This window comes from Vulpes vulpes, chromosome 15 (genome assembly GCF_048418805.1).
Source record: "Vulpes vulpes isolate BD-2025 chromosome 15, VulVul3, whole genome shotgun sequence".
Taxonomy (NCBI): domain Eukaryota; kingdom Metazoa; phylum Chordata; class Mammalia; order Carnivora; family Canidae; genus Vulpes; species Vulpes vulpes.
Window position 1 is genome coordinate 90605955 of NC_132794.1, and position 24660 is coordinate 90630614.

The 24660-nt window shown below is 45.1% G+C and overlaps 1 protein-coding gene across 33 annotated transcripts in view; it reads right to left on the reverse strand.

Moving 5' to 3' along the window:
- The window catches only part of SEC31B (SEC31 homolog B, COPII coat complex component), a 60904-nt gene that overhangs the window by 27109 nt on the left and 9135 nt on the right, over positions 1 to 24660 (reverse strand). For 8 of the 33 annotated variants that reach the window (XR_011997537.1, XR_011997538.1, XM_072739779.1 and 5 more), the window contains 22 exons: positions 23298 to 23493; positions 22989 to 23084; positions 21903 to 22046; positions 21429 to 21571; positions 20495 to 20594; positions 20242 to 20403; positions 19575 to 19709; positions 15469 to 15699; positions 12010 to 12084; positions 11652 to 11747; positions 11195 to 11294; positions 10326 to 10504; positions 9934 to 10060; positions 9398 to 9543; positions 8544 to 8717; positions 7875 to 8036; positions 3923 to 4100; positions 3207 to 3518; positions 2880 to 2938; positions 2429 to 2575; positions 2006 to 2125; positions 1480 to 1551 (listed from right to left, as the gene is read on the reverse strand). Coding sequence is in view for 30 of the 33 variants with exons in the window: in XM_072739779.1 (XP_072595880.1) it covers positions 1480 to 1551; positions 2006 to 2125; positions 2429 to 2575; positions 2880 to 2938; positions 3207 to 3518; positions 3923 to 4100; positions 7875 to 8036; positions 8544 to 8717; positions 9398 to 9543; positions 9934 to 10060; positions 10326 to 10504; positions 11195 to 11294; positions 11652 to 11747; positions 12010 to 12084; positions 15469 to 15699; positions 19575 to 19709; positions 20242 to 20403; positions 20495 to 20594; positions 21429 to 21571; positions 21903 to 22046; positions 22989 to 23084; positions 23298 to 23493 (3154 nt within the window). In the remaining 3 variants the exon portion in view is untranslated. Of the gene's footprint in view, positions 1 to 101; positions 1250 to 1479; positions 1552 to 2005; positions 2126 to 2428; positions 2576 to 2879; positions 2939 to 3206; positions 3519 to 3922; positions 4101 to 7874; positions 8037 to 8543; positions 8718 to 9397; positions 9544 to 9933; positions 10061 to 10325; positions 10505 to 11194; positions 11295 to 11651; positions 11748 to 12009; positions 12085 to 15468; positions 15700 to 19574; positions 19710 to 20241; positions 20404 to 20494; positions 20595 to 21428; positions 21572 to 21902; positions 22047 to 22980; positions 23085 to 23297; positions 23494 to 24660 lie in introns of those variants that run through there. The other 25 variants (XM_072739777.1, XM_072739794.1, XM_072739783.1 and 22 more) reach the window with 14 other exon arrangements.

Sequence of the window (24660 nt, forward strand, 5' to 3'; positions counted from 1 at the left end):
TCTCTCCTGCTTTATTGGGGTGCAGGGAGCACAAACAAAGAGGCTAGGAAGAAAGATAAGGGCAAAATAGGATCTAGAAGAGATAATAATTGGAAGAGGACTGAGGAAACCAAATCAAAGCAGCTTTATTGCCCATTAAGTACATCAGTGCTTCAAATACAAAGTCCAACCATGAAAAGTACAGCCAGAGAAGGCAGCCCTGAGACATGTAGGGGCTGAGGAGAAGGGCCTCCAACCCTTGAGGAGCAGTGCTAGAAAAGTCTTTTGTTAATATGGCTCCAATTCCAGAACTGGGCTTATGATCACAGAATGAATGGTTGAGGGCCTTGGGCCAGGGCCCAGACAGGTCAAGTCAGGACCATTCCCTGCAGGCAGTGGTCCCTCTGCTCCTGTTTCACAGCCTAGGACAGCTCCCAGCAAAAGGCAGTGCATCCTTTCTATATTCCACCTAACCTAGCCCACCCTTACAATACTGGTAGAAGAGAAGGTCCTTGTAAAAGGCCAAATTTCCTCCTTTTGGTTCTGCTCAGCACCAACCCCTCATAACCTTGACTTGTTCAAAAAATGAACAAGAGTTTACTCTACCCCAGCCTCTGGGGTCCAGAGTATAAAGGACCTGGAAATATGAAGTCAGAGCCAAGAAGGTAAGGTCAGGCTCATAACCCAGAGAAGGGAAAAAACAAAAGTCCCACAAGATGGGTACAGCAGAGGTAGACTTGGAGGTACTGATCCTGCTCACCTCAGAAGCCACTTAAAACAGAATATCCCTAGGAGAGAAGACGAACTGTCCTGGGTCCTATCAGAGTACAGCATCAAGGCAAGTGAAGAGCCAACTCTGTGCTCTGCCTCAGAGGCTGAGAGAGTCTTGGGCAGATTCTAGAAAGCCAGGCATAAAGGGGTGGAAAGCAGGCACTCTGCTAGTTTAGAGGCAAGCCCATAGCATCATATACCTGGCAACAAGGGAAGAGGGGTGGGGGAAACAAAAAATCTATTCCAAAATTCCCCCTTTTCTGCAGGGAGGAGTTAAGTAACAGCAGAAGTAGGCTCCTCACAAGAGAGGCTGCCTGGTTTACACGTGCAACTTATGAGCAATGCTGAGAACAGACTTCAGGACAAGCATGAAGCTGGAGACCTCGCTGAAGCTGCTGCAGCCCACCACCTGGGCATGCACCGCAAGGCCCTGCTCAAAGTTTCCTGCGTCCACACATCGGGCAACCTCATGGAGCCCAGCCAGGACATGAGGCGAGAGCTGTGGAGGGATGCACGCTTAGGTCAGGGAGCCCAACCCAGCCCCTACCCTGGGAGCATGGAAGGGTAAGAGATGATTTGAGTTCTGGAGCCCAGTCTGGGCAAAATGTGTATGTATGTATTTTGTGGGGAACCAGGTCGGTGAGACCTATGGGAGAGGACACTGGGGTCCCTTTGGCCATGGTGATAGTGGAGGGCAGGGGGCAGAGGAGTACCACTAAGTGTACTTACTGTGCCCTGGCAGAGCTTATCATATAGACATTCTAGACGTTGGGCTGCATTATCCAGCTTCCGTTTTGTTTTCTGCAGGGAGGAAAATGGATTCTGACTCCAACCCCTAAAACTAACACTACACAGGACTATAAAGAATTACAGTGTATCAGAGCTGGAACCACTTAATGCTATTGCTTTCATTTCACAGGAGAGGAAATGAAGGCCCAAAGAGGATAAGTGACTTGCTTAAGTTGACACAGCCGGTGCATGAACAGCAGGTCTCCTGACTCCTAGTTTCACCCTCCCTCCAGTGCCCCGTACTGCCTTTCTAAGAGGTAAGCCTCAATGTTGCTGGGGCCCTGATACCGGCTAGCTAGGCTCAGACCAGATAAGCCCCTCCTTGCCCTCAAATAAGTATAAGATGCAAACAGCAGGCCCAGAGACCATGAGAAAAGAGTCAAAAAAGGAATTGATCTACAGCTCAGGAGTCTGGGGAACAAGCTAATGGTGTGAGGAGGACATCATGGGGAAGGCTCAGACTTACTAAATCAGTGGCAGACAGGGAGCAGCACTGTAGAAGCTTCTCAAAGCTGGTCTTCAGGGACTGATGCTCTGGAGGCAGCTCCTTCCTTCCCACCTTCTCAGGAGGCCACTGCTGAAGTTGCTAAGGAAGGAGCAGGGAGACAGGATAGACAGGTAAGCTGACCTTCTCATAGCTGCCCTATGGACTAGTCCTCAGTGAGTCAATGTCACACTGCTCCCACTCAAGCAGAGTACAGCTGGGGAGTGGGGTATCCCCTCTTCTCTGCAGTAAGGACATTTGGCACCTGCCCACACCTGTTCCCCAGTGCAGAATCTGCCTCCCCCCCCTTGAGGAATGAGGCCCAGCCACCATGCTCCCTGTTTTTCTACACTCAAGGAAAGTTGGTGAGTTTCCAAGAGGAGGGGAACATGCTGCTCCTGTCACCTGCAGGCTGAGTTCTCCTGGTGCTCCCGGAGGAGCATGGCCCCCAACAAGGACAGAAGGCTGTGAAGAAAGGACTCCTTGTGGCTCAGGGGTGAGGCTCACAACTGGAGCAGTAATCGGTGCTGGGGGCATAAATGTCCCTGGAAACTAGAGACAAAGAAAGAAAGGCATATGAGTCTAAGTTGAGCGACTTCCTAGACCCTGCTTTGAGAGAGTAGCAGAAGATCTGAGTGAGCAAGGGAACAGAGCAGCATGTCGGGAACCAGGAGAGGGAGAGACTGATACATGTATGCAACAAGGAAAGAGGAGAGGGATGAGGGGAGAAGAATGAGTAGAGAAAGGGACAGGACTGTGTGTGTCCCTGACTAGGGGACAGGCTAAATGCTGGAAGAAACTAGAATACAGGTCATTGGTGAATGTATGAGGGGCAGGTAGCAAGAGATACACTGACCTCTTTCCTCTGGAGGTTTGCCCTGGGCATTAGGGCATTTTTCAAGGAATCTTGAAGTCCTGCATAGCACAAAGATAACATAGCACATGAGGTATATAGGGGTACAGTTAGGAGCACTTGAAATCATCAGTCTGAAGATCAGCAAGATCATTTTAGTTGGAGTTGATCACACTTCCCTCTGCAAACCAGCCATACTCTCAGTTGACATTCTCCAACCCAAAGGCCCCCAGTTCATTGGCTTAAGGAGAGACTCCTAAGGTGGTAGTGGAGAGGGAAAGAGAAGGAGGCAATGACCCAGAAGAGAGAAGCCATGGAAAGAAGACTGACCTTGTTGAGCACTCGAGGGGCCAGTGGTTGGGAGGACACTAGAGCATGTAGTACCGGGCCCTCCTGGAGGGTGTGTCATGGGGAAATTGACAGGTGGGGCTAGAGACTGGAAGCTTGTAGGGCTAACACCTGGTAGTCTCACAGGAAGCAGAGGGAATAGTCGGGTAGTCTCAGCTATAGAAGTAGAGCCAGGCTGTCTGATGTCTGGAGTTGCCATGGGTGGAGGTTGACCAGGAAGAGGCCATGTTCCAGGGAAACCCATGGGATTAGGAACTTGGGCTTTTTGCCTTAACAGAGGTGGCTCAAATAAAGCTGAAAAGGAACAGAAACAGGTCATTTGCCACCAAACTTCAACTTGGGAGAGACTCAGAGCATATCAGGTAAGAATAAGGCAGCAATAAAACAAACCTAATAATGATAATAAAAAATTAATATTTGTGTATGGAGATCTACCATACACAAAGTACTTTTAACTATTCCTCACTTGACACTAAAAGCAATCCTGTGGGATTGAAATGACCAACATAACTACTCTCACTTTTCACAAGAAACAGAGTGCCTAAGTCTATTGCCCATAGATACAAAGCCAGTAAGTGATAGTACTGGGGATTCAGAGCTCCTCTCACTACAATGTAGATGTAATGCCCCCAAATCCATTCTGGTCATGCCAACTCTTTGCCTCTGTGTTCTGCCCAAACAAATCTTCACTTACTCACCAGGTCTTACACCAGGGCACAAGGGCAAAGGCGGGGCTTCCTGGGGCCCAGGTGCCCTGTAGTCACTTCTATTCTGAGTTTGGGAGATTTGATAAGGGCTAGGATGGGAAGGAGTCAAGGGTGTCACTAGTGATGACTGAGGTGTGAAAATCCTTGGCCTTGGAGCTGAAATTGGAACCTGTGAAGAGAAAAAAGGGTCAGCACTTGGAAAGGAAAAGAAAGGTAAGTAACTGAAAATAGAAGAACAGAATATGAAACAAAAAGCTAGCTCCTAAAATAAAAATCAACAAAACTGATAACTCTATAAAAAGCGACAAAGATGAAGAGAGAAGACTCAAATCATCAAGATCAGGGATGACACAGGGAATATTACAACAGTCCCTGCAGCCATTAAGGAGATAATAGAGGAATATAAGTAATAAAGTTACAAATTATTGTTAATATGTATTATTAACAAATTATGTTAATAAATTTGACAACTTTGAAGAAATGGCCAATTCCTCAAGAACCACAGACTACCAAACCTCGTCAAAATTAAAAAGACAACTAGAATAGTTCTAAAATTATTAAAGGAAGGGACACCTGCGTGGCTCAGTGGTTGAGCATCTGCGTTTGGCTCAGGGCATGGTCCTGGGGTTCTGGGATCAAGTCCTACATCAGGCTCCCTGAAAGGAGCCTGCTTCTCCCTCTGCCCATGTCTGCCTTCTCTCTCTGTGTCTCTCATGAATAAATAAATAAAATCTGGGCAGCCTGGGTGGCTCAGCGATTTAGTGCCGCCTTTGGCTCAGGGCATGATCCTGGAGACCTGGGATCGAGTCCCATGTCAGGCTCCCTGCATGGAGCCTGCTTCTCCCTCTGCCTGTGTTCTGCCTCCCTCTCTCTCTTTGTCTCTCATGAATAAATAAATAAAATCTTTAAAAAAAATGTTTAAAGGGGATCCCTGGGTGGCTCGGCGGTTTAGCACCTGCCTTTGGCCCGGGGCACAATCCTGGAGTCCCGGGATCAAGTCCCGCGTCAGGCTCCCGGCATGGAGCCTGCTTCTCCCTCCTGTGTCTCTGCCTCTCTCTCTCTCTCTCTCTCTCTCTCTATGTCTATCATGAATGAATGAATGAATAAATAAATCTTAAAAAATGTTTAAAAACAAAACAAAATTAATAAAATGATAATAGTAAAAATATATGACAAAATTTGACAATAATTCATAATTCAGCATATCAGGAATAGAGGGAAACTTGCTCAGCCTTATAAAGAGTATCTACAAAAAACCTAGCTAACATCATAATGGTGGAGGACTGAATATTTTTCCTTTAAGATCAGAAACAAAGCAAGGATGTTCACTGTCACCTTTCTTATTTTAGTACTACAATAAGAATAAGGCAGAGAAAGAAATTAAAGGCATATAGACTGGAAGAAAAACTATATTTGCAGATAACATGACTGTCTACATAGAAAATACCAGGGATCCACAAAAAACTCCTAGAACTAATAAATGAGTTCAGGAAACTCATAACTGAGCATTGAAAAGTCACAGGATACATAACACAAAAATATCAATTATATTTTTATATACTAACAATTAACAAATGGCAACCAAAATTCAAAATGCAATTACCATTTGATTGCAAACTGCTCAAGAGAAAATTAAATACTGACGTCTGAATTGAAAAAACGTCAGGATATGTATGATGAAAATTATAAAATGCTGATGCAAACAGCATTGGAAAGACATACCAAATTCATGGATAGGAAGACTCAATATAGTAAAAATGTCAATTCTCTATAATTTGATGAAATTCTTGCCAAAATTTCAGCAAGTTTCTTTGCAGATACAGACAAAATTACTTTAAAATTTATATGGAAAATGCAAGGTCCTAAAACACCCAAAGTAATTTTGAAAAAAGAAAACCAGGGGTGCCTGGATGGCTCAGTCAGGTAAACCTCTGCCTTCAGCTTAGGTCATGATCCTAGTGTCCCAAGATCCCGGTGTCAGGCTCTCTGCTCAGTGAGAGTCGGATTCTCCTTTCTCCTCTGTCCTTCGCCCTGCTCATGCTCTCTCTTGCCCTCACTCTGTCTTTCAAATAAATAAAATCTTTTGAAAAAAAGAAAAAGTGCGAAGAATTATTCTTCCTCATTTCAAGACTTACTATATAGCGGTAGTATTGAAGTCAGAGTGGTATTATGAGGGAAGGACACACAGATCAATAGAATAGAAGAGAGATCTGAGAAATAAAGCCATACAAATATGCCCAGTTAATTTTTGACAAAGGAGCAAAATTGATTCAGTGGAGAAGAGACAGCCTTTTTATGCATATCCATTGGGGCGGGGGGGGGGGGAAGCAGCAGCTTAACCTAAACTTCCCACTATATGCAAAATTTAACTCAAAATAGAACATGGACTTAAATGTAAAACATAAAACTATAAAACTAAAAAAATAAAATAAAATAAAATAAATAAAATTATAAAACTTTTAGAAAAAGAACACAGGAAAACTTTAGGGGACAGTGGACTGACAAAGACACAAAAGGCATGATCCATAGAAGAAAAACTATAAATTGGACCTTATAAAATTAAAAATCTTTGCTTTGTGAAGGGCCCTGTTTAAAAGATGAGTAGACAAATTCTTACATAGTTACACACACACACACACACACACGCAGGTGAAATTTGAATCTATGGATTGTATTAATATCGGTTTCTTGGTGTGGACATTGCATTATGGTTGTGTGGGACACTGGCATGAGGTGGGATAAGGATGTGATGCATGAGACTTCCCACTACATTTCTTTGCAACTTCCTGTGACTCTATAATTATTTCAAAATAGAAAGGAAAGAAGGAGGGGTGGAAAGATAGAAAGAGAGAGAAGGAATTGGAGTAGAAAGATGAGGCAGGAGAAAGAAAGAAGAAAGAAAATTAGGGTGAGAATTGAAGGTGGGACAGGATGAATCATCTGATAACTCCATTTACCATCTTTCTGGATTTTGTTCCCCAGTCCCTCCAGTAGGATCCTGGTATCTTAAGTTAACAACACCCTAACCAACTGGGCACTGTGGCCAGGAACCTAGGAGTCAGTCCCACCACTTTACAGATTCCTCTGTAAGCCATCACCAATTTTTGTCAATTCTACCTATTAAATATCTTAAATGTAATCTCATTCTCCAGCTTTAGGTCATCTCATGTTCTTATCATCTCTCACCTCCTAAGTACCTCCAGCCTTGCCCTTCTCCTAAATACATAGCAAGTCATTCCCCTGAATAAGACCATTCAATAGCTCCTGACTGGTATCAATTTTAGGGTCAAGTCTAAGGTCTCTAGCACAGAATTCCAGGTCCTTCCTGATCTATCTCCTACCTGTTACTCCAGCTTCATCTGACTTTACTCCCCTACCACAAACACCTGTTTTGCAGCCCCATTAAAATATCAGTAGTTCCTCAAGTGGGCTTTGCTTACTCTCCCTTCAATGTTTACGTACATGCTGTTCCCACTCCTTGAAATAGCCTTTACCTATTCCTTCCCTCGCCTAAATATTTTTTAATCTTCAATACTCAGATCAAACACCATACTCATTCAGAAACATTCCCGAAACTTCTCCCGATCCCCCAAAGACTAAGTTGCTTTTTCCTGTGTGATCCCATAGCACCTTATCATACCCCAATCACAGAATTTATGAATTTTACTGTACTAATTTTTTATATATCTATCTTTCCACTAGACTATGAGCTAATTAAGGGCATGAATCATGGTTTGTCCCCGTTTCTGGTCTAAGAGCCTAGCAGTTGTTTGATAGCAGTTATTTGAAAAATAATCTATGCTCTACAAAGTTGGGAATTTTCATCATTTTTGCTCACTAGTATATTCCAAGAGCCTAGAATCATGCTTGGTACCTAGTAGACGTTTAATAAGTATTTTCGAATGAGTGAGCAAAGGAATGAACAAACCAAACCATGTCTTACCTGATGAGAAGGCTGGAATCCCAATCTGTAAGATGATGCTTCTTTAGAGTGGGGGGTAGCTCCCACAACCACACGAGGGAAAGGGAAAGTAGGACACTGTTGGCCCAAGACACCAGAACCCTGAGCATGAAAAAGCCGATCTCTCAGCTGCTGAACTGATGGCTACAAAAGTTATAATAATGAACTGTGTTAATTAAAATTAAAACAAGTAAACATCTTTTCTTATAAGCCTAGCCCCATATAGCATCCAAACTTCAGTTGACCCTCTGCACTTCAGCCACCTTAGATGACTCAAAGGTCCCCAATTCCTGCCAAGCCTCCCTGCCAAGCCTCCCTCTTTGCTGTTCTTTCTGCCTAGGATGCCCTACATCTGCTGGTAAGCTACTTCTCTTTGAAGGTACAGCTCAACTATTTTAACCACTGGGAAGCCTTCCTTGATTGCTCTGGGCAAAACCAGCTCCTTTCCTGGAGTCCCACAGTGTTTACTATAAGCTTCTAACACTATAAGTTATTGAGATCTGATTTCCCTAAACAGACTGTGAGCTTCCTGAAGGACTAGATCTCATTTACCCTAGAATTTCAGCATTCGCATAGTGCCTGGAATATAGACGTGCTCAGCCAGTGTTAGATGATTGAAATGGTTTGCTCTTTCTACATGGTCCCACTCACCTGAGTACAGTCACTGGGTAGATAGCTCATGGCAGTGGTCAGGTTGCCCTGGGCTGCCAGGAGATTGGCATACTGACTGACCCTATAGATTGTGGCAGGGCCTGAGATTACCCCATCAGGACCCCGCAGTAGCTCCAAGCTCCTATTAAGGACCATCACCTTCTCCATCAAATCCTATAGGAACAGGAACAAGGGCAGTCAGATCTCTTCAAAGCACATCCTGCTCTCTAAGTCCAGGCAGTTCATCTAGGGACTTGGTGACAAGTCATATCACATAAGAGATGTGACAGTTACAGAAGGGCCATTTGGCTTCACCTCCCAAGCTGTTAGCATTTGCTTCAACTGGGTTCATCTGGGTCTTAGATTCTCATACATTTCTGCCTCTTTTTTTGCTTCCTTTACCCTTTACTCTGCTAGTACATCATCAATTTCAGTCTCTGTTATGCTATTGTTTCACCTGTGACTTTGTCTTCCTATGAGTCTTCTCTGGTTACCTGCAGAGTGTCTGGTACAATTTAAATCCACAGAAGCTAATAGAAGGCCCAGGCTCACAATTACTCAAATAGAGAATAAATTTGTATAACCAAACCTAAAGTGGGGAAAAAAATTATGAAGGTTAATACCTAAACAGTTGTTGCTCAGCTTCCCCTGGCTGAGAAGGAGAGAGGGAGGTGCTAGCTCATCCATGGGAGAAGGTGCCAGATACTAAAGGCCTTTTTCTACTCCCTAATATACTGATTTCAGCCTGGGGACCTCACTGGAAGACTCATCTCTGATGTCCCTGCACATCTCTACCACTAGCTTCTCCTAACAGCCCAGTATGGAGTGACTAGTGCCCTGCAGAGAAGGTGTACCTGTAGAGCCAGGGGGGATGAAGTCTGGTGGCATTTTGCCCAACACTCCACTAGCTGCTCCACACTCCCTGAGCATACATAACAGAGTCTAGCTTCAGATGTTAGTGCTCTGCTACCCTCCTGCTCCATGCGAGTACCCAGCATGTCTGCAGAGAGATGGAAAGTTCTTTAATGGCATAGCTTTCCTGTGCTTCTTCTCATTCTCCTGTTTGAAAATAGGTGAAGGACCATGAGCTACAGTACAAGTAATCACAGTGGCTTTGGACAATACTGAGGCCAATTTTGCTCTACAAGAAAGGGCAGAGCTCTTGCATCATGATGGAATGAGAAAGAGTAAAACAGGACAAAAAATTATCCCTACTGAAAGTAGGAGCAAGCACGGTAGTCCCTTGCCTCCCAGCTGAACCAGACCTTGACCTTGACAACATGGCCTAGCCTCCCAGAGTTCAGGCTGCTCCTCTGCCCCCTCCCTCAGCGTGTCCATTAACTCCATGCTGGAGTCACACCTCTCCAACCTGAAACCCAGGGCTACTTACCACAAAGCTCAGGAAAGTTCTCTGGCCCACAGTATGTCAGTAGCAAGGCCAGTGCCTCTTTCCAGTTCTCCAGGCTACAGGCACACACCATATCCTTCCAATTCTTCTGTACAACACAGGCTAGCAGCTATAATGGGCAGAAAGGGAAGGAGGCCATCAGCCATGCATCTAGCACAGGCAACCAGAGTCACGTACAGGGGGATATGCTAAGAAAAGCTACTCGTGAGCAGGTTTCCTATTAGATCACTGACTAGGGGTGGGGGGTGAGGTAGGGATAGTTGGAGTGGGAAGAGAGAGAGCCTGGAAGATCTTCTGAACACCAAGGTATAGGCATCCACCTGACAAAGTCCAAGCAATCCCCTCCCCTCCTCTCCTACACAGTGGACAGTTACCGAAGAGATTCTGGTTTTCCTCTTGGCCCAGTAGCACTCCTGTGTTTGCTTTAGCAGATCTGCACCCCCAGCCTGGGCCAGGATGATGGCATCAGCAAAGCGCTCTTCCTTCAGACACAGCTCCACAGCAGGGCGCAGTTCTCCAAGCAGGAGAGCCTGGCTCAGGAGTCCATCAGTGTCTGCAGGCAGAGACATCCTCCATGTTTGCCGGCCCTTGGACCCTCGCTTCCTATCCCCTCCAGGGCCCACAGTACCCTTTCTATCTCTGTATCACTAAGCCTCTCTTACCCCAAACAAAACTCCCAAGTTTCATTCCTCAACAAAATGTAGTGGGGTGTCCCAGCATGCCAGCTCCAGTGGTAATTATCTAAGGACAGGGCTTAAGGAGGGCTTCATATGGCAATATCGGAGGTATAGTGTGTGTTGCTCAGCAAGAACAGGGTCATAGTCTTTTAAGTAAGAAAATAGAAGGATAGTGACACCTGGGTGGCTCAGTAGTTGAACGTCTGCCTTTGGCTCAGGGTGTGATCCCGGGTCTGGGGGGATCAAATCCCATATCGGGCTACCTATGAGGAGCCCGCTTCTCCCTCTGTCTGTGTCTCTGCCTCTTTCTCTGTGTCTCTAATGAATAAATAAATAAAATCTTAAAAAAAAAAAAAAGAAAACAGAAGGATAGAAAAAAAATATCTTGCCAGAAGGTCGTATCCATAAAAATCCAGAGAGAGCTCTAACCAGTAACAGAACCACCCAGCATCTGTGATGGTGGGAGGGAGGCAGGAGGCAGGGAACAAGAAAATGTTCTCAAGTCCAAGAACTCTGAGCCCACCTACTCCCACACAGAACATTTCTCTCACTCAGGATCAGGGTACCTTCTGTGATGGGGATCTCCCATGGAGCCATATTCTGAGGGATCAGTTCATCAAAGAAGGTTGAGGAGGCAGAGGCTTCTTCTGTGATATGTTTGGAGGTCTGTGACAAGAAAGGACAGAGGTGGCTATTTTGGAAATGAACCCAAAAACAGAGAGCTGGCTTAGTAGCTCTCTCTGGGACCTCTACTATCTGGCCCCTAATAGATAAAGTTAAAAGAATAAACCAGATAAGGTTTGGGAAGGGCTCTAGTTCCATGGTTAAAACATAGCTCCTCTCTCATCCCAAAAGCTTATGCATTCTGTGTCTCACTGTGGTTCCAAAAAGTGAGTAGTTTGAAGGCCTCTAGAGATGCTGAGCACTTTATGAGAGCAAAGCAAAGGGCCAGAAAGGGGCAGATGCCCTGAAGGCAGGTCTCCTGTGGTACCCTAGGTCCAGCTACCTGGGCTCCAACCACACCTGGCTGCAGAAGGCCTGCGGTCTGTTACTGTGGAGATCATCTCTCTTGGACTGAGGGCTCTCACCCAGCAAGTCACTCTTCAACCACACGGCCACCTGCAGGAAAAGACCTATGAGTACCCTCTCCCCAGCACATGGTCAAACACATTATTATGCTTTCTTCCCACCTCCACACCCCACTGACTGCACTCTCTGAGATCCTTGGACTATTTGCCTGAGGAAAAGCCTACCTCCAGAAAGTAAAATGTTTGTATATACATTAATGAAACCCAGAAAGAGATCATAGAGATAGTTTCCACTGACAGCATTCTCTTCTTCTCTGTCTCAAGAACATGCTTCTTATGTGAAAGCAGCTTACCTTCTTCTGAAGCTCATCTTTACTGTATCCTAATAGTTTTAGAAATTTCATTCTGGAGTCTTCCTCTAAGGTCACCTAAGGAACCACAGAACACACAAGTCTCCATTAAACCATCGTGAATGACCTTCTCCTGCATAAGCCAACACGTGCCAGTGTACCCTCTAATATAGTTCTTCATACTACCAGAAGTACCCTCCTGAGGCCAACACCATCTCTCCCCTTTTCCTCCCCAGAGTTGATCCTGCTGGGCTGGATGCATGGTGTTAACAAAACCTTCTCCCACTTCTACATGAGAATAGGGCCTTCCATTGACTTACTCGATCTATTTAGCCTGGTTACCTGGTAAGAGTAAAATGTCAGTTATGTTTCCAGGCAACATTGCTTGTAATGGATAAACTGCATCTGGTCTGGAACTATACAAACTATAAACAGCCTCTGTGAACACCATGCTCTAGGCTTCCTGATTGCAAGGACCTTGTAACTGAATAGATCTCTTGTAGGGACTCTAGAACCTACATTTTTGGAGCCAATGTCTCTTGTAGCATGAGTCTTCTAAGCCAGGGCCACTTACACACCTGCCTTGTGCATCTCATCTCTTGCACCTGAGCGGTCTTCTTCTGAAGCTCATCTTCTGGGGAGGTGGAGAGGAGAACTCTGAACCACTGCATGGCTGCTGCAAAGACGCCCCCAGAGGAGAGCGCCACCTACTGCTACGTCATGCTGCCTATAAACTGTGGTTCCTGTCCTATATCCTGAGGAGACTGATGCCAAGTGAACCTACAGAGTCATGTGAGTCTAAATACCTAGTTGAAAACAGTTCATGATTGAAGCTGCACAGATACAGTAAACAAAGTCAGCTTACCCGGATACTGGGGGACAAGCCTTCCTGAAGCCCTACCCTAATCTGGGTTAGGTGATGGGGCCCTTCATTTGCCCTACACAGACCCATGAATTCTGACTGCTATCTATCTCACAGTCTCTCAGGGTTCCTTCCTTCTCTCATATTCATCTTTTGGAAATGTTCAGCCACATTCAGCTTCAGGACCATCATGACAGGCAGCTCTTAGGTAGCTTTTCAATCAGACTCCCTTCTATCCTTAGGGACTGCTGCCTCCTTTATTCAGAAGAGTAAAGGTTCAACTCCTGATGGTACCCTCTATTCTCTTTCTCATTCTACCATTCCTGGAGCAGTTGCCTGTATCCTGCTTACAACAAAAGTATCACTTCTTATTCTCATCTTCCCACACTTTTTTTCTAGCTTCACTCTGCAGTTGAAGATCTTTCTCAAATCCTCTCTCCTTCCCAGATTCCTGGTGTCTATCATCACTAAGTTCTATTGTTTGAAGCATAGACCCCAAGCTTTTCTCAGACTCCCTGGGGCCGGTTCTGTCCTTTTTGCGTTATTTGCTACGATCTCAAAGTTTTGAATAATCCTCCCACTGCCTAATTGGTTATTTCTCTTTCTCCCTTTAGTTCTCTCCTCTCATCTACTCAATTCCTTTGACAGGTGGAGCACTCCTAATGTCATGCACAATTTGAAATTTCACTAGTGAATGAAACTAGACCACTCTCTTTCACCATACACAAAGATAAACTCAAAATGGATGAAAGATCTAAATGTGAGACAAGATTCCATCAAAATCCTAGAGGAGAACACAGGCAACACACTTTTTGAAATCAGCCACAGTAACTTCTTGCAAGATACATCCACGAAGGCAAAAGAAACAAAAGCAAAAATGAACTATTGGGACTTCATCAAGATAAGAAGCTTTTGCACAGCAAAGGATACAGTCAACAAAACTAAAAGACAACCTACAGAATGGGAGAAGATATTTGCAAATGACATATCAGATAAAGGGCTAGTTTCCAAGATCTATAAAGAACTTATTAAACTCAACACCAAAGAAACAAACAATCCAATCATGAAATGGGCAAAAGACATGAAGAGAAATCTCACAGAGGAAGACATAGACATGGCCAACATGCACATGAGAAAATGCTCTGCATCACTTGCCATCAGGGAAATACAAATCAAAACCACAATGAGATACCACCTCACACCAGTGAGAATGGGGAACATTAACAAGGCAGGAAACCACAAATGTTGGAGAGGATGCGGAGAAAAGGGAACCCTCTTGCACTGTTGTTGGGAATGTGAACTGGTGCAGCCACTCTGGAAAACTGTGTGGAGGTTCCTCAAAGAGTTAAAAATAGACCTGCCCTACAACCCAGCAATTGCACTGTTGGGGATTTACCCCAAAGATTCAGATTCAATGAAACGCCGGGACACCTGCACCCCGATGTTTATAGCAGAAATGTCCACAAGAGCCAAACTGTGGAAGGAGCCTCGGTGTCCATCGAAAGATGAATGGATAAAGAAGATGTGGTTTATGTATACAATGGAATATTACTCAGCCATTAGAAACGACAAATACCCACCATTTGCTTCAACGTGGATGGAACTGGAAGGTATTATGCTGAGTGAAGTAAGTCAATCAGAGAAGGACAAACATTGTATGTTCTCATTCATTTGGGGAATATAAATAATAGTGAAAGGGAATATAAGAGAAGGGAGAAGAAATGTGTGGGAAATATCAGAAAGGGAGACAGAACATAAAGACTCCTGGGATCCCTGGGTGGCGCAGCGGTTTGGCGCTGGCCTTTGGCCCAGGGCGCGATCCTGGAGACCCGGGATCGAATCCCACATCAGGTTCCCGGTGCATGGAGCCTGCCTTCTCCCTCTGCCTGTGTCTCTGCCTCTCTCTCTCTGTGACTATCATAAATAAATAAAAATTAAAAAAAAAAAAAAGAACATAAAGACTCCTAACTCTGGGAAATGAACTAGGGGTGATGGAAGGGGAGGAGGGTGGGGGGTAGGGGTGAATGGGTGACGGGCACTGAGGGGAACACTTGACGGGATGAGCACTGGGTGTTATTCTGTACGTTGATAAATTGAACACCAATAAAAAATAAATTTATTATTAAAAAAAAAGAAATTTCATTAGTACTGGAACTTGATCCATGCTTCAGAGTAAACTAAAGTCCCATCATAATAACTTGTCTTGGATTATCTGAAAAAAACTCAAAGCCTTCTCATGATGATGCCCCCTTCCAGCCAATCCTCTTTTCTTCTTTTTCCTTCTCCTCTCTTCCCATTACCTTATCTGCCCTTTGGAATTACATAAAGCCTTCCCCTTGTCCTTGGTAAAGTATCTAGGATGTTAGCAATAGAAGCAAAAAAATGCAAATGTCACTTGTACCCCTCAGCTTCCTTAACTGCAAAAGGTCTCTGAGCCACTGGTATAAGGTGAAGATTCTGTATCCAAAGGGTGATGTGGTATAGGAAAAAGCCTGAGAGGTCAGGGCCTCTGTAACCTAGGTCACAGTGTGGTTGTCCATCTCCTGGAGTTTCTGGCTCCGGGGAAATGCTTCAGAGTAGCCAGCCTTCAGGCTTCCTACCTTCAAGAATTGCCAGAGCATTTTTTCACTTTGCAGTGACGTTTGTTCTATCTTGTTTTGGCAATAATTCAGGAGATTTCCTGATCCCAGGGCCTCCTGCAGCTCAGCTGATCGTCTCAGGAATTCAGATTCTGTGGTAACTTGACTGATGAAGACAAGGCGGAGGCAAGGCTGTGGCACCTGATGGGCAGGGGTGTTGGGGAGGCCAAAGGTAACCAGCTTCCCCCCAAACTGTTGAAGAAAAACAAGAAAGGTAAAGGTTGTATCTTCAAGCTCAAAATTAACACCAAGTCCACATCACAGGGAAGGCTATTTATTGGTTCACCCTAGAATAGGAAATCAACAATAAGAACTCCTGGGGTGGAAGGGGATCAGGAAATGAGTAGCAAAAGTGCCTCCATACCAAAACCACTTCCACATTTTTAGCACCATCATCTTAAAACTCTAGCACACAGTACTCATCTTTTCACCTGTGCTGGTAGCACCATTCTCCCAGTCACCTTGGCTACATGCCTTGGCATTATCACGGTCTTTATACCCCCCACACCTACAAAACAGCAGTCTTACCTCTTCTTGTGCAGTGTCTCTCATGCAGGGCCCCTCTGTCCCATTCCCAGTGCTAGCACACCTAGGTTACTGGAGTAGGCTGCTAGCTTCTGGATTTTCCTCCTTCCAAACCATCCTCCAGTCCAAGCCTTAGACTACCACCCTGTACCTATTGCTGCTCAGGAGTGTGTTATGGTTTCACAAGGCCACAGAAGAGACCTTAAGCTCCTCTGCCTGTAGCATACAAAAGCCTCCAAAGTCAGGGCCAGACTCGCTAGCCTCTCTCTCCCTGCTCATTTATGTAATTGCTCCAACATCCCCAAAGTGCCTAGTTCATTCCTGCCTCTGAGCCTTCACCCATCAAGACATCCCCCACCCGAACATACTTCTTGCCAAATTAACGATCCTACATAAAGCATCTGTCACCAAGCAGAGCTCAGTAAAGTACCTTTATTCCATCAGTTCTCCACCTTGAATGCTCATTAAAACCACCTGAGGAGGGATCCCTGGGTGGCGCAGCGGTTTGGCGCCTGCCTTTGGCCCGGGGCACGATCCTGGAGACCCGGGATCGAATCCCACATCAGGCTTCCGGTGCATGGAGCCTGCTTCTCCCTCTGCCTGTGTCTCTGCCTCTCTCTCTCTCTCTCTCTCTGTGACTATTATAAATAAATTAAAAAAAAAAAATTAAAACCACCTGAGGAGCTTTCCTGCATCATCAGGCTATACTCCAGACAATAAAATCTGAATCTCTCGGAGCGGGACTGGATATCAGTATATTTTAAAGTTCTTCAGGTTGAAGCCATAGTTTACTACTACTGCTTACTCCCCCAACCCTTCACTATTTCCCTTCCTAAGACCTCTTCCTTAATGAACTTTCCCACTTGGAATTCTTCACTTGACTCCTACAGCGCAAACCTATACTACAGATTAGTGCTAAACAAAACAATCTCAACTTTTGATTTGTTAGCATTTGATAGTCTTACAAAGTGCTTATATATATTCCTATTTGATGTTCATGCCAATTCACTAACATAAGCTGAGCAGGTACTACTATCCCTGTTTTACAGATAAGAACACTGAAGTCCTGAGTTAGTAACTTGGTCAAGGCTACCCAGCTAATAAGTGACAGAGCTATGATAAGAATGCAGGTCTCGGGCACCTGGGTGGCTTAGTCAGTTAAGCTGACTCTTGATTTCAGCTCAGGTTGTGATCTCAGGGTTGTGGAACTGAGCTCCATGTTGGCTCTGCACTTGGTGGGAAGTCCACTTGAGATTCTCTCTCCCCCTCTCCCTCAGCCTCTCCCCACCCCCCAGCCTATGCATTCGCTCTCTCTCTCTCTCTCTCAAATAAGTAAATAAATCTTTTAAAAGAATGCAGGCCTCTCCAGACAGACTCATAAATATAGAGAACAAATTGGTGGTTGCCAGAGAAGGGGGTAGGAGGATGGGCAAAATGGGTGAAGAGTGGAAGGTACAGGCTTCCAGTTATGGAATGAATAAGTCATAGGGATGAGAGGCACAGCATGAGAAATATAGTCAATGGTACTGTAACAACTTTGTATGGCAACAGATGGTAGCTACCCTTGTGGTGAGCACAGCATAATGTATAGACTTGTCAAATCATTACATTGTATATATTGTACACCTGAAACTAAATGTAACATTATGTGTCAACTGTACTTCAATTTAAAAAGGCAGAAAATTAGCATTGGGGCTGATATACAGAAAATGAAACTCTTAGGCATTGCTGTTGGAAATATTGTACAGCTGCTGTGGAAAATGGTATGGTGATTTCTCAGAAAATTAAACACAGAATTGCCTCTTGAAACAAAGAACCAAAAGAATGTACCCCTTTCAACATCAGAATTCTTCACTGCACTGCCTCCTGAGAATGTTAGCCTTCCCTCCACAATAAAACTGGTGGCTCCAAACACAAGAACTACTTTTTTGATACATCTGTTTTCAATTCAAATCAGAATTTAAAGCACTGCGTTAAGTGCTTTAGGGCCCTGCCACTCCTCAGACCAGCAGCAGGGGCATCACCTGGGAACTTGTTGGAAAAGTAGAGTCTTGGGGATCCCTGGGTGGCTCAGCGGTTTGGCGCCTGCCTTTGGCCCAGGATGTAATCCTGGAGTCCCAGGATCGAGTCCCACGTCGGGCTCCTTGCATGGAGCCTGCTTTGCCCCCGGCCCGTGTCTCTGCCTCTGTGTGTGTGTGTATGTGTCTCTCATGAATAAATGAATAAAATCTTAAAAAAAAAAAAAAAAAGGAAAAGCAGAGTCTTGGGCCCTATCCTAGACTGAATGAATCAGAATTTGAATTTTAATAAGATCCTCAGGTGATCTGTATGTGCATTAAAGCTTAAGAAGCAGCTGCTTTAGAAAAGGAACAAAATGAGGTCCCTATCTTCAAGGAATCTATTACTTAGTAGGGTCTCCACACATATATATAAATAACCTTAGTACAGTTAGAATGTATCATTCTAGGACTAGAAATCTTTGAAGTGAAATTTGATTTGGGTTTAAAGACAGGCATTGTGGAGGGGTGGTATTTAAGACAGTAGAAGTCTGTAGTAGGATTCAATGGCTCAGGAGAGAGGTGAAGGGCAGGGTATGGGCTGAAGCAGCAAAGCTGAGTAGTTATTTGTAGAACAGAAAGAAGTCATATGTATCTGAAACCTAGGGAACACATAAGAATTAGGTGGGAATAAAAACTGGAAGGTGGGCAGCCCTGGTGGTGCAGCGGTTTAGTGCCACCTGCAGCCCGGGGTGTGACCCTGAAGACGTGGGATCGAGTCCCATGTCAGGCTTTCTGCATGAAGCCTGCTTCTTCCTCTGCCTGTGTCTCTGCCTATAAATAAATAAATAAATAAATAAATAAATAAATAAATAATACATAAATAAATAAATAAATAAAATCTTTAAAAAAAAAACTGGAAAGGTAAGTGAAGCCCTGTGTACATGTGGTCTGGAGTCCATAGGGGGATGGGGGCCAAAGGTTTTGAGCAAAGGAGTGACAAGATGGAACCTACATTTTTTTTTTCTTTTCTGCTTTGTATTCTAACCCTTACATGTCTGGACTCACTACCAGTCCAGACATGTAAGGGTTAGAGAAAAATTAGGCAGAATCACAGGAAGTTCTCTATAACTGAGCAGTCTAAAGCAACCAATACCTTTTATTTTTTATTTTTAAGATTTTATTTATTCATGAGAGAGGCAGAGACACAGGCAGAGGGAGAAGCAGGCTCCATGCAGGGAGCCCGATGCAGGACTCGACCCCAGGACCCCCGGATCACACCCTGAGCCAAAGGCAGATGCTCAACCCCTGAGCCATCCAGGCATCCCGCAGCCAATACCTTTCAGGCAGGCCTGGCATAGTAAGCAAGGTGAAGTGGTAGAGAGAAAAGCTATAGAAACTCTGAGCACTAAAATGGGACCTGATCTGAGACACAGACAGTAGGAATAAATCTCTTATAGAACATAGCTATACACTAGGCATATGAGAGGCTTCACAAACTTATGCATAACCACGCACACACACACCCCCACACACTACACTTACAGCAAATGAAACACCTGCTGGCCTTCTCATCCATTTGGGGGGTTTTTTTAGAGGAGGTATCAATGATGCTTGGGACACTTGCTCTGGTACCTGCAATGGTGGGAGAGGCTGGCCTTTGCTGAAGGAAGAATAGATCTGAGGGCAAAAAGACACCTGTATCACCAACTCAAAGTGGTGCTGCATCTATAAACATTTATTCTGGAAGAAATCCTTGAGATACCCAATCTAGCCTACAAAGCCTTGATTCCTGTTTTCTAGGGAACTGGTAGTGAGGGTAGGATTCCCAAGGCTCTTGGAAGGCCTACTGTATCCAAGGTCTACAGTGGAGGGTAGACACAAAATGGATCTATAGGAGAAAAGGAGATAAGACAGTTCATACTTCCAAAGTAATGGTCCCAGCATGGAGGTCCAGTATCCCCGAAATACCACAGAGAACATCCAGGAGCAAGAGTCAGTCAACATGAGGCCTCTTTTGTACTATGGCAGGAACTGACATCCTCCCAGGAAGATGGGCACTAGAGCAAAGGTTGCAGCTCTCCCAACCCAGGGCCCTGGCTTCCCAGTTTCCAAAAGTTCCCACTTCTTTCCAAGCCATCCCCAGTCTCCTCTTTCTCTACCCCCCCACCCCCCCACATAGAGATAGCATTCTCCACCAAGCCATTCAAACCTTGTCAGCATGTCTCATCTGCTGGACTTCCCAGCTCCTACCCATCACAGAGTACAAACTGATCCAGCCGTCAAAGGAGGCAGCAGAGAACACTGGAGGGTCCCGAGGGCACCACTGCACATCAAAGCACCAGCTGCTCTGTGTGGGTAGCTTATATACTACCTGTGAGGGAACCCGACCGTTAGGGAAGCCCTGACCTACATGAGGCAACCCAGAACACACAGCTTATTTCCCCACAGAGGGGTCAGCCTACCTCACTGCTCCCCACGTTCCAGCACAAGATCTGGTTGTCCTTGGCACTACTGAGCAGCAGCTCAGCATCAGCCTGGCTCCACGACACAGATAAGATCCCCCTAAAAAGGAAGGAAAAGAGGAACTAACATTTGTTGAATGCCTACTCTAAGTGGGGTACCTTAGAGATCTTGGATAAATTTCATCCCTATAAAATAGGCAGTCTGATTTCATTTTACAAACAAGGAAAATGAGACTTTGAAAAATTAAAAGCAATCATGCAGCCAGAATCCAAGTCAAATCCCAGAGCCCATGCACTACACACTGTATCACTCTGCCTCCCATAGGTCCCCTCACAATGGCCCGTTCTTTTTCCCTGACTATAGAGTAGAGGCTATGAATTAGCATGAATCAGGCAAGCATCCATCCCCATGGGTGCTTTTTAGCCCAGGAGGAAAGTGAGGACTCAACTCTTCAAAGTCCCCAAGAAGGAAGAAAGGCAATATAGCTCTTTAGTAAGAATGAACAGCATGGGGCTGCTTTCTCTGCCATGGGTCCAAGAGCTACAGCTTCAAGGGCAAGCCTGTTCAGATGGCTAGACAGGTGCCAAGGTTCTCTTATTAAGGAGAACTCCTGGAGGAAGCAATCTCACAACCTAAAGAAATGAACATTATCCTTAGATCAGAGCCTGGGGACTCAAGTATTTCTCATGCCTCTATCTACATTCCCATTTCTGGAACTTAAACGTAATCTTAGGTTCTTTTCCATAACCTTGGGATCTCAAGGAACTCCTCTTTGTTGGGGCTAGAGTTAGGACTGGGAGACTGTGTGTTCACTGGGAATGGCTCTGAAGACAGGGAGGATGTTTAGTAAGTAAAGTGAGGCATCCACTGCCTCCTACCCAGCTCAATTATGCCCCATTATCCAGCAAGGATGTAGACAGTTTGAGGTATTACCTGCTGTGGCTCTCTAGCACCTTCAGGGGCAAGGAGGCAAAGCGCAAATCCCACAGTTGAATCACTGGGAAACGATCATCTTCTGAACAGAGCACCAACTGGGTGGCTATGTCTGGGTGCCAAGCCAGCCCTGAACTGTGCATCTGTGAACAAAGCAGACCCCAATGGGTGATGTAACCCGACTCTTCTGATTATGAACCTTTTCTGCCCAGTTGGAATAGGACCTCTGAGGGCAAGTTTTGTGTCTCTTCCATGTGATAAGTGATGACCATGAGTAAATAAGGAACATTAGAAGCCTTCAGATCACCTGTTTAGCTTCCCAAAGCATTCACTCTCTATTGGAAATCTGCTAAGAGGTAGAATCTACAAGTGCAACGGCTGAAAACAGAACCTTGGCCTGGGGAAGAGCAGCTCCAAAGACTAGGCATGAGGAAGAAGCCAGAGCCCAAGCCTGTATTCTGCCCAATAACTCACCCTGTTGCTATGATCGCTGACTTTGATGATGGGTTCATTCTTCCTGAGATCCCACACAACTGCCTTGCCGCTGGGGTGAGCAGAAGACAGAATGTGTTGAACTTGTGGGTTCCAAGCGACTGCCTTGATGTCTTCTGGAGGCTGCTGAGGCAGGAATGGGGGAGGGGGTAGAGGACAACTTGTCATCCCCTGGACCAAGAGCCATTTGCTGTTCCACTGATCCCAACCACCCACAGAAAGCCCAAGAGTAGACATGGGGCTTCCCAAACCCAAACAGTGTCAGGGAGCTGGGAGTTGAATTTTCCAGAGAGGATACTTTAGGGTACTGGTGTGGAAGCTAAGAGAATGGCAGGCACCCTTGGATTTTACTCCTATCCCAACGTGCCCCAGAGAGGATGCAATTGAGACTTAAAACAGCCCTCTTATCTATGACAAAGAGAGAGATAGAGGAGGAGGAAGGGAGGAAAATACAGACACATAAGACCCCAGAGAAAATGAAGCAGAAAGAAAAGCCATTGCTATTTCTAGAGCATTAGGTGCTATCAAATTTTATATTTAACTTACCTCACGATACTGTAAGCACAAGACAAAGAACCAGGAAGCAAAAAGATGAGGCCAGTTACAGACTGACAGGTAGGTACACTCAGAGACAGACATACATAAGATCCCCAACTGCATGACAGAACCAGATGCAGAGGCAAAACTGACCCACCCCGCAAAAAGGACAAGGATGTACCTGAGTGTCCCCTCTTGGGCCCACTCCACTGAGCCCCGGGCCCTACTCTACTCTGCCTAAGCTCTACTATGATAAATAGTACTCTCACTCCTTTTCGCAATGTCTTTTACTGCCTTTCTTCATCTTCCTTCTAGAAAGCCTAGGACAGTTAATGACCACAGACCACCACATACACACCCTCCCCTCCAGCCCTCCTATTGTTTGGCTGGTAACATGTTAGTCTGTAGAGCTTTATTGCCCTCCAGTGGTAAAGTCCAAAATCTCCTGCACTCTGGCTGCCTCCAGAATTTAAGACTTTCCTGGGCAAATCAGGTGCACACGCTAATCAGCAGCCCTGGGAGCCTCCTTACCTGTAACTTGCATCCTGGGGTCATTGGCACATTTAGGTTATTCAAATCCCAGATGAAGATTTCAGAATCACTGGCCCCTGAGGCCAGGAGATTGCCCTGTATGAAGAAAAGGCCTTTGGAGATACCACCACCCCATGAAAAGGTAGGAGCAGGAAAGGGGAAATAGACCTACATCTGGGGCTTCCAAAGCCTCCCCCATAACAGCCTGGGAAGGGCTCAGAATTATAGACTGGAGGTCATGAGTGAATGCCTCCACTCAGATCTGTTGCTCCATGGCTTGGCCATGTCCAACCAACTGAAATGTAGTACCTGGAAAGGGTTAAAGTCAAGGGCTCTGACAGCCCCTGTGTGCTTCTGTCTCTGGGCAATCACAGGCTCCTTCCCGGAAGACAGGATGTGGGTCACATTGTATAGAGTAAGCATGCCATTGTCCCCGCCGCCTGCAATGACCCCGGACCCTTCCAGAAGCCCACTGCCAAAGCTCCCCCAGATCAGCTTGTAAAACCTGAGGAGGTAAAAGGTAAGGTAAAAGGTAAGAAAGGGGAGGAACTGGCATCAATACCAACTCAGAAATATGTCGGTAGGCAGAGAGGAGGCATCTCTGTCAGCCCCTGCCATTATGCAGGCATCCCCACCCTGAGATGGAGTCTGCCTGTCTCCCTCACTTACCAGACACATAACACAGGTTTCCTTGCTTAGTCCTGCCCTTTCTCTGAAAAAGATTCCATCGTTGTTACACTAGAAGTCAGGAGGCCTCTGACTCAGAGTTGTGTAGGCATACTTTTTTTTTTTTAAGTTAACACTATCAGGGCTATTTAGGCCCAAAAAACACATTTCAAATACTAATTACTTCACTTAATCCTCACAACTCAAAAAACAACTACTCACACTTAACTGAAGACTTCCCATGTGCCAGGCACTGTTTGAAGTGCATCACATATATTAGCTGATTTAATATTCAACAACCCTATGAAGTATTATTATTAACTCCATTTTCAATTGAGGAAACTGAGGCACAGAGAATTTATGAAACTTCTGAATACACATTTAGTAATTTTTATCCCTATTTGACAGCTAGGAAGTGGTAGAATAAAGGTTTAAAGTCTGGCTCATCTTCTATTATTTATTTTCTTTTTTTAGAGGTGAGGAGGGGTAGAGAGAGAGAGAGAAAGAGAATCTTAAGTAGACTTCACATTCAGCATACAGCCCGACATGGGGCTTGATCTCACAACCCCAAGATCATAACCTAAGTTGAAGTCAAGAGTCAGAAACTCAACTGACCAAGCCACCCAGGCACCCTGGCCCATCTTGTTTTTAGAACCTGAGCTCTTAACCATCATAAAATAGTGTATTCTATTTAGAGGAAGATCTAAACCCTTTTGTACCTGACTAGAAGCAGGCTTCTTACACCAACAATCACTGTCCCTTATTCCCTCTCAAGCTGTAAGTAAGAAAAGACCCAAGGATCTCTCTACCCTGTGTCTCTTCTATGTGACTAGCCTATGGATCTGCTATATGGCTGCAGTGGGCCAGCCCTAGAAACATACAGGCATAAAAAATAAACATATCTGAGAAACATTTAAGGCTTTCTGAAGATGCTTCTAACAAGACACTGTCAGTGTCTTGCACAGAAGAAAAAGATGGACACTGGGCCCCTACAGACAAAGATGGG